This window comes from Hyperolius riggenbachi, chromosome 5 (assembly GCF_040937935.1).
Source record: "Hyperolius riggenbachi isolate aHypRig1 chromosome 5, aHypRig1.pri, whole genome shotgun sequence".
NCBI lineage: Eukaryota > Metazoa > Chordata > Amphibia > Anura > Hyperoliidae > Hyperolius > Hyperolius riggenbachi.
In genome coordinates, this window is record NC_090650.1 from 30,202,966 (window position 1) to 30,212,940 (window position 9,975).

At 46.0% G+C, this 9,975-nt stretch overlaps 1 protein-coding gene across 1 annotated transcript in view; it reads right to left on the bottom strand.

Annotated features, from left to right (window-relative positions):
- Positions 1-4,733, bottom strand: part of LOC137519298 (zinc finger protein 271-like) — a 78,316-nt gene extending 73,583 nt beyond the window's left edge. The window contains exon 1 of the mRNA XM_068238244.1: positions 4,663-4,733. Within this exon, the coding sequence (XP_068094345.1) occupies positions 4,663-4,719 (57 nt within the window). The 5' untranslated portion in view covers positions 4,720-4,733. The remainder of the gene's footprint in view (positions 1-4,662) is intronic.
- Positions 4,734-9,975: the final 5,242 nt, after the last annotated feature.

Sequence of the window (9,975 nt, forward strand, 5' to 3'; positions counted from 1 at the left end):
TTCATTCCAGTAAACACTGGAAAGGATTTATGCAAAGCTGCCAGCCAACCTGCCTACTCATTGGCACACTATTGTGGCTCATGGACTGAACAACTGCCATTCAGTAAGTTCTTTTAAAAATAAAGAAAACCCCGAAAATCCCCCATGAGGAGGTCCACTAGTCTAAAACCTGTCAGAAATATACCGCCTACTGTAAGGAACATCGGACAAAGGTAATTTAAAGTGCACCCAAAAAGAACCTTGGTTCAAAAAGCAAAGACTCGCCTACGAAGAGGGAAGCCTCAGGATCGTGTAGAGGTGTCCCGTATCCTCCTCACTCCTGCCGCTGATCATCGGGACCTCCAGGAAGATCTGGGCCACGCTCCTCTTCATGGCCATGCTGCACCCATGTGAGCATGCCCGCACTGCACGGGAGCGGCTGGACAGTACAGCCAAGCTCCCGTATGAAGAGAAGCGTGGCACGCATCTTCAATCTGGAGGGGTGATTAGCGATCGGCAACGGTGGTCTGGCGGACAACATGGTGAAACCACTACAGGATCCAGAGGTCCCCTTAGGAAAGTACAGTATCCATTTTTTAACACTTTGAAGCACATTTTAATCTGGGAGAAATGTACTCTATGTGTACACCTGTATTTTACATTAATGGCCCTTTAAAGATGAAACTGCCGTAAGAATAAAGAAGTATATTGAAGATGATGTCACAGGATAAAAGTATAGAAGAAGAAAGAAGGTTATATAGCACAATGTCATAGTGGTTAGAGTACTCTCGCCTTGCAGCGCTGGGTTCGAATCCCAGCCAGGGCACTGTCTGTACGGAGTTTGTATGTTCTTCCTGTGTCTGTGTGGGTTTCCTCCTTCCAAATCCCAAAAACATACAGATAAGCTAATTTAGGGCTTCCCCCTAAAAATTGGCTCTAGACTACGATATATACACTACATAATACATACATAGACATAGGACTATGGTAGGGATTAGATCGTGAGCTCCACCGAGGGACAGTTAAGTGACATAATATGCACTGCACAGCGCTGCTCCCCCACCCCCCCCCCCCCCCCACACTTCTGATTCACAACAAGTGGTATGGCCCAAACAAATCCAGATACCACAAGGATCCAAGCTCCACAGAGCCTATATCTCACAAGATGGTATGGTCCCCACAGAGCCCTGCTGTCATAACACATGGTAAAGCTCATTTCACAGATGGTACAAGCCTCTCTGGGATCCAATTTCATAGTAAATGGTATGGCCTTCATAGATTTCAGATCTCACAGTACAAGGCATGGCCTCCACAGAGCCAGTCTGACATTACTTACAAAGAGAAGTAAATAAGGTCTACAAAAACCACAGGGAAACTGTGGCAAGTTCTCCAGGATGCTGGAAAAAACACCACAAGGGGACCATTAAACAATCTATAATGCTAACACATGGAAGCCCATCTCCAAGAAAAAAACCGTCAACCAACTAGTAAGGAGGAAAGAGGTCAATGTCCCACTTATTTCACAGGGACTCTTCACCTATAATTCTGCTTTCACTCATGGAAGCGGGAGGGTGAAGTCTTCACAGTCATCCACATTACAAATTCCATTACTCACACTGGTAATGTGGTAGCTGCAGGGCTGTGGAGTCGGTACAAAAATCTTCCGACTCAGACTCCTCCGTTTATGAAACCACGACTCCGACTCCGGGTACCCAAAATGGCTCCGACTCCTTAGTCTAATACTTAACAGGGTTGTGGATTTTGTACTAAAATCACCCGACTCCTCAGTTTATGAAATCAACGACTCCGACTCCAACTCCAACTCCGGGTGCGCAAAATTGCCCTGACTTCTCGACTCCACAGCCCTAGATAGCTGTCCTATGAAGTTGGTTCCCTTTATCTCAGTGCCGATGTGCAGGACAGAATGCCTCATCCATCTTGGGGCCCCGATGAATGAAGAGGATAACCAGGACCAGAGGAAGAACCCTTTGGCAAGGAGATTAGTGATCTTGCACCCACAGGTGTGGTAAACATTAAACTCCTGGAGTTTCCCTTTAATCGGCCATTCTTCTGCATTTGAATTTACACAAATTCAAGTCAGTTTGGGTTCCGAGCTACAAGCAAAGCACGGCTGCACCATTAACTTCGTTTTGATCAATAACTTGTACAGGAAGTGTCCAATTGCCCCACTGCCTCTAAACATCTGGAACACACACACACACACAAATTGTAACCATCTCTGCTCCATGGCTGATGCTTTGCAACCTCTGAGCACTCTGTCCTCCTACAATGTCCAATCACTACTGCTACATAGTCAGCTGCACCCTCCGCATCGACAAACCTCAAAAAAACCTTTTTTGGACCTTACAGCCCTCTATCTACCGACTCATTTCACATTTCCCCTTCACATCCAAGCTGCTGGAACAGCACATCTATCCAGAACTGTCTGAATGGCTCTGTATTAACCCCTTTGTCAGACCCAGTCGAGTGCAGTCCTCCTGGTGCCTTTGACACAGGCGATCATTCTCTGCTTCTCAAGAGCCTCTTATCACTAGCGATCAAGGCCTCGCTCATTGCTGGATGTCTTCTTACCTGTCTGGATGTTCCTGCAACAATACTATGCCCTGGCCCCTCTCCACATCTTTTTGTTGGTAAACCACAAGGTTCCATTCTTGGACCTCTTCTCTAATCCATCTACACTCATGGCCTGATAATTAACATGCTCTTGGTTTCCAGTATCACCTAAACTCAGGTGACACTGAGATCTATCGCCAAGCTCCTTACCTCACTGCACGATTATCTCGAGTCTTTGACTATCTGCTGGTTCTGTATCCATGTCAACTTATTCCCTCAAACTAAGAGTAAAACACATTCTAGGAGGTCCGGTAGATTAATTTCAGGTTTGGAAACCCAGAAACCGGTAAGAAAAGGAGACAAAAAGAGCAGTGCCGATAGTGTAGTATTTCTGGGAAATAGGAAATGTAAAGAAATGACTACTACTCACAAACGTGGGTTGCTATAGACCAGGGCTTTTCAACCTGTGGTACGCGTACCACCAGTGGTACTTTGCTGTTGGCCAGGTGGTACACATGAGGTTTGCCTGCCACTGGTTCTATCTTGCCTCCACAAAGTTCACTTTCTGATCTAAGGCCTGACTCTGAACTATTCTGCAGGGCAACACAGCGGGGACCTGGGGGTGGGGGGGGAGGCCCTGAATGCTAAAGAGGCTTCCCCCTTTCGAGGGGATCCAGCGATAGGATCCCCCTAAGGTCTCTTGGTCAGTGTGCCTACTGCACAGGCGCATGGGTGGTACTTGAAAATTCTCAGGTGATAAAAGTGGTACAATTAGTGAAAAGATTGAAAACCCATGCTATAGACAACCACATTTTCAGGCACGTGGAGAAAGACCGTCTCCACGCTATTGTGACTCAGGTCAACATAGGTCGCGCTCCAGAAAAAACAAAACAAAGGACCACTGGATAGTCAAAGTTGACCCCTGGGATGGAAGAGAAGACATAGCAAGATGGGAGGAGGTGACCCAATTGTAATACAATGTAAGTAATAGGAACAATCTCACCTCATGTTAAGAGGTTAAAGGACATCTGTCCCGAAAATCTTACAATTTTAAATACATGTAAACATATACAAATAAGAAGTAAGTTTCTTCCAGAGTAAAATGAGCCATAAATTACTTTTCTCCTATGTTGCTGTCACTTACAGTAGATAGAAGAAGAAGAAAAGCCGGCACCATCCAATGCTCTTTACTATTTATTGAAGGCTGTCATAATAGTACAGATGTACAAGCAGCGACGTTTCGGAGCGATGTCCTAGCTCCTTTATCAAGCCATGACAGCCACACAAACTATGCATTTACATACAGGTTTATATAGTACATCATATCAACCTTAACCAATCACAGGCTAGTATTCCATAAGCCAATCCCTGCCAGGCATACTTAGGCCGGACCTGATGGGGAACTATTTTCATAGTGAGAGAACCAATGAGAAAGATCTGCTCACCTTTGAAATGTGTCCGTTCACCTAGCCACGCACTGCGCCGAAGACAGCCCTCAATCCCACAATGCACAGCGATGGTTCCACCCACCGGTACGCCGGACCTAGTGGGGAACTGTGTATGTGGGAGGGCAACACTGCAACGTCATAGACGTTGCCAGGGAGACGGCAGAACACGGGCGGAAAATCCGCCCGCCTATAGAGGCAGGACGCGCACGTCACTTGTCTCACGCCGGCTGATTATTTTACTCATCCCAGATCTGGTAAAAGATATGACATTAGGGGTATATACAACTGTGACTCACAGTATGTCATTTATATTTTGAAGTGTCCGTGTGGTCTCCTCTATGTAGGGGAGACCACTCAGAAATTTAAGGTCAGATTATCCTCACACAAACAAAGGTTGATATGATGTACTATATAAACCTGTATGTAAATGCATAGTTTGTGTGGCTGTCATGGCTTGATAAAGGAGCTAGGACATCGCTCCGAAACGTCGCTGCTTGTACATCTGTACTATTATGACAGCCTTCAATAAATAGTAAAGAGCATTGGATGGTGCCGGCTTTTCTTCTTCTTGGATTCAAAACTCGAGTGGTGATCGAGTAGCCTGGGCACACCCTATCTTACAACACTATCGGGGTTGTGCTTTCCTTCATCTTTTCATTACAGTAGATAGAAGAAATATGACAGAAGCCACAGGTTTTGGACTAGCCCATATTCTCATTGGGGGTTCTCATTTTTTAAAGCACTTAGTGAATGGCAGTTGCTCCGTCCAACTGCCAAAAAAGTGTGCAGTGAGCAGGCAGGCTGGCCAGCATCTTTGTATAAATCTTTTTCTGGGAATGCCTTTACAAAGAATAAAGGCCATGCTGAGAATCCCCCATGAAGAGATGGACTAGCCCAAAACCTGTCGGTAATGTCAGATTTCTAATACCTACCATAAGTGACAGCAACATCGGAGAAAAGCAATTTATGGCTCGTTTTACTCTGGAAGAAATGTACTTCTTATTTGTATGTATTTAAAATTTTAAGATTTTCGCGACAGTTCCGCTTTAAGATTTTTATTGTTTGACACCAATAAAAAGTCAACGCGCTTCATGGGACCTGCCCGCTTCCTCAAGTCAATAGGAGAGTGTCTGAGCTATGTACAGTATAATACGGGTACAGTGAACTGATGTCCGAGTCCCGGCAAATCTCCATTATAAGTCTATGGGAGCAATGCCTGGTATAGTAATCTCGGATATATTAAAACTTTTGTTATAGTAAACATGATTTTTGGCCCCTACATGACCCTGACTCTGGATATAATAAACAGTGGGCGGTGCATGCGTCATATGTATGTCAGTGTAAAACCCATGGTCAGCTGCTTTCTTCAGGCTGGATGCAAGCAAGTTGATGCCTGATAACATTAGTAAGACAAGAAGAATGGCCCTGGCGCTGTATACTGTACTCTACAAAGGAGTATGGGGAAAATGAGGAATAATGTGAACATAAACAAGAGGATACAGTGTTACCACTTCCACAATCACAGGCAAATGTATCATGACAGTGCTGCCACGGGATTGTACGCACTCCCGGGTATCTCTTCCCTTGTTAGCTATGACGCTCCTGATAGCGTGTGGAGCGCAGTACAGGCTACGTTGAGATCAGAGTGGGCCTACTCGCTGCAAAACTAAGGAGAGTTGAGAGGAGAGTGCTAAGTCCTGCCCACAGAGGTATGAGAGCCACTGGCATTACAGCTGCCAGTGGCTTATCCTGATTGGCTGCATTTTGAAGAGGCTTCATGATTGGCTCATGTGAACAGAAAAAGTCTTGCCCGCGGAGGTATCAGAGCAACTCACAGGAAGTGGGTGGCTGCCTTTTTAAGGAGCCCTGGGTACTGTAAAAGCAATTTGTCCAGCCTGGCTATGCAGCCCTTAACATTGTGTTACACCAAATGTGCAAGTGCTTGTACTATTCCTCCAATGGGAGGACAGGATTGGTCCTTTGCAGCAGATTCAGAATGTACCAGGGCATGCTGGGCCCCCAATTCTTTTTGACTTAACATGCCAGCTTTATTGAAGTAAAATTACAGGATATAGAATAATCACAGGTTAGGATAGTAAAAATAGTGCAGAAATGTTGCTCACAGTAGTAGTATGAGCGCCAGTTACAAAATCTGGAGAAGCATGCTACATCAAGCATTGTGGGGGGAGATAGAAAACCTGAGTTCTGGGTCATTTCTGATATAGTAAAACAGTTTTCCTGGTCTCTTGGCGTTTACCATAGTGACTGGAGAGTGTATCGGTTAAGGGTTTTGACACAGGAGACCTGGGTTCAAACCTCGGCTCTTCCCATTTAGTAAGCCAGCACCTATTCAGTAAGGCGTTCTTGGGCAAGACTTCCTAGCACTGCTACTGCCTACTGAGCGCGCTCTAGTGGCTGCCTCGTAAGTGCTTCGAGTCCAACAGGAGAAAAGCGCAATACAAATATAGGAATTATTATAATGAGATTATACTGTATAATGAATAAAAATGGAAACGTGTGGTTTTCCTTCCACATTCTCTGCCAATTTTCCTCTGGATCCCATCGAGGTTTTCCCCGTCTTCTTCCCCCGTCGTCCTCCGTCTCACGGTGTTCTCGCTAGAGCTCCCAGAACGGCGGGGATGTAAATATTTACCTTCCTTGCTCCAGCGCAGTATCGGCTCTCAGCTCGGAAATAGGCGAAAATAGCCGATCCCAGTCGGGTCCGCTCTACTGTGCAGGCGCAAGTCTCCTGTACCTGCGCAATAGAGCAGACTGACAGAGATCGGCTATTTCCACCTATTTCCGAGCTGCAACAGCGCCCCCGCTGGAGCCAGGAAAGGTAAATTCTCCACAGCCTGACAAATTGTCTGCTGTGCGTTTCGTGGGCTGCAGAGAGACCGCCGTGGGACACAGGAGGACGGGGGAACACGCGATAGGATCCAGAGGCTTTTTTTTGTACTGTCTCTAAGATCGAATGTTTATTTCTGCTGAATTACAACTAGAATATGAATTTATATCATTCCTATAACATGTGCCATTCTGAGCCTAGCTACAAAATCTGCTGAGAGGAATGCAAGGAGCCTGGCCTGGGAAAGACCTGCCCAGGGTTCCTTTCATGTACCTCTGCTGTCTCCTGCCTTTTGTTTCCTGTACTTCTGTGAACTGGAGGTGTGAAAAATCCCAGGAACACAACTAGTATTGATTTATAAAGCTCCAAAATATTCTGTGGCACTTTACAAAGGAAGAAACGAACATGGGGTACATAATAATGCAGACAATGGGGAACACTAAATATAGACACTGCTACCAAATACAACATTGGTAATTACAATGAGAATGCAACATGAGGACTAAAATGTGCAACAGACTCCAAGACAAAAGAGTGAGAGCCCTGGCCATGGGATCTTACAATGTAATGAGGGGAGAAGACAAGAGATGGTATAGTCTACAATATTCATACCTAGAGGCAGTGTGCTTTTTTTAGGTTATCTAGGAATACAACTTGGTCAGAGGAAGGGGGAATGGCCTAGGGTAGAGTGCATGCTTGTCAGAAAAAGAGTTTTGAGGGAGCGTTTAAATACTTCAAGGGTTATTATTTAGTATTTATATAGCGCCGACATCTTCCACAGCGCTGTACAAAGTATATTGTCTTGTCACTAACTGTCCCTCAGAGGGACTAACAATGTAATCCGTACCTTGCACCAGGGCTGTGGAGTCGGTATAAAAATCATCCAACTCCGACGTATATGAAACCACCGACTCTGCGTACCCAAAATTGCTCCGACTCCCACTTTGCCTTATTTTTACAAAGGCTATGGATTTGGTTCAAAAAATCATCCAACTACAACTCTTCAGTTCATTGAAACCACCAACTCCAGGTAACCAAAATTGTTTCGACTCCGACTCCACAGCCCTGCCTAAGGGCCTGTACACACTGAAAAACGCAAGCAAAATCGCAAGCGCATGCATTTTGAGGGCCCGTTCAGACTACAAAGTGCGGACCGCAACGCGTACGAACGCACGCCATCCGCGTTCGTATGCGTTGCGTGGCTGATCCCATCACTGAAAAGTGAATGGGACAGCCGCGCGTTTTTGTAAAATCTGCGCGCAGCATGCGTTCCCGGACCACACAGGTCCGGAACGCATGCTGTGTGAACATCAGACATTGCACTCTATGCAATGTCTGATGTCCTGCGTGTCGGCCCCCCCGCACGCGTTTCCAAAACGCATATGGAAACGCGTGCAGTGTGAACGGGCCCTTAAAGTGCATGTAGTTTTAAAAACGCATGCGTTTTTGCCTGCGTTTTTTGTGCGTTTGCGTTTTTCTTGTAATTGCTGATTGGCTAAAGAATCCTGTGTTTTTTTTCTAGTTTACATTTCAACAGGAATCAGGAGATTGCAGAGTCTTCTGGGATACTGACTTCTGAAAAACGCGCAGCAGGCACTGCGATTGCGTTTTTCTAAAACCGCATCGCACCAGTGTGTACAAGTCATCACGATTTTCATTCTTGTTCAAACGACCTTGCGATTTTAAAAACGCATGCGTTTTTAAAAACGCAGCGCAAGCGCAGCAGTGTGTACAGGCCCTTAGACATATGTCTATGTATTGTATGTACCGTATAGTGTATGTATCGTAGTGTAGGGCCAATTTAGGGTGAAGCCAACTAACATCAATGTTTTTGGGATGTGAGAGTAAGCAGGAGTGCCCGGAGGAAAAACACACACATGAGGAGAACATGCAAACTCCATGCAGATAGTGCTCTGGCTGGGATTCGAACTGGTGACCCAGCGCTACAAGGCAACAGTGCTAACCACTGAACTCTGCTACTGTGTACAAAATGTTGCAGCCCACCCCCTGGGTATTATCAGCCCACCCCCTGGGTATTATCAGCCCATAGGAAGGAATGCTGAAAGGTTTGTGGAATTAGTTGTCAGATTGCTATCTACTGACTATCTACAGCAATAGTCAATTGGCTGATGGTGTAATGGTTAAGGGCTCTGCCTCTGACACAGGAGACCAGGGTTCGAATCTCGGCTCTGCCTGTTCAGTAAGATGGCACTAATTCAGTAGGAGACCTTTGGCAAGTCTCCCTTACACTGCTACTGCCAATAGAGCGCGCCCTAGTGGCTGCTGCTCTGCTCTGGCGCTTTGAGTCTGCAAGGAGAAAAGCGCAATATAAATGTTATTTGTCTTGTCTCTTGTCTTGTCAATAGCTTATCTTTAATACAATCAGAGCAGGGTGATTTCTTTAAAAATTATTAAAACTGCAGTTCTGTGTCGTAAAGAAACAAAATCGCTAAAGGTGCCTATACACTGGCAGATAGTCAGCAGATTTGACCATAAGATAGATCCCTCTCAGTTGGAATCTGATCAGGGATGGCTCTATTGCTGCCAGTGCAGCACAAACAGATTTCAGCTTTATCATTATGGACGCTAGTCTACTCTAGTCTAGAGGACCCAGCAGGAAACCTTCTAGAGAAATTCCACTAATGTGATTGGGTAGACAGCACCCTCTCAAACTAAGCTTCAGATAGTGCGGGTGTAGTTTTACAACCTATTTGGCCAATCATGGCACTCTCTGCTGTAAAGCGTGTTGTGATTGGAGAACTGTTGCCTATGAGGTTTCCTGCCGTGTTCCCAAAAGTAGATTGGCGCCTCATTACGATCAAATGGTCTGGATATCAATACCGCGACTATGGGCACCTATTGCCTCTACCTTAAAAAATAAATAAAAATAGATGTACTTACCCGGGGCTTCCTCCAGCCCCTGGCAGCCACCCTGTGCCCTCGACGCAGCTCCCCTCCATTACGGATGCCAACCAGCATCTACAGAACACTCCAGACTACTTCAGCGCAATCAAGAGTGGTGCTCGTGCAGCCGCAGTAGATGTCAACCTGGCAAGGTAGGCATCTGTGCCGGAGGGGACCCCGGGCCACTGGCGGGGAGCGGAGCTGCGGCGAGGGCGCAGGACG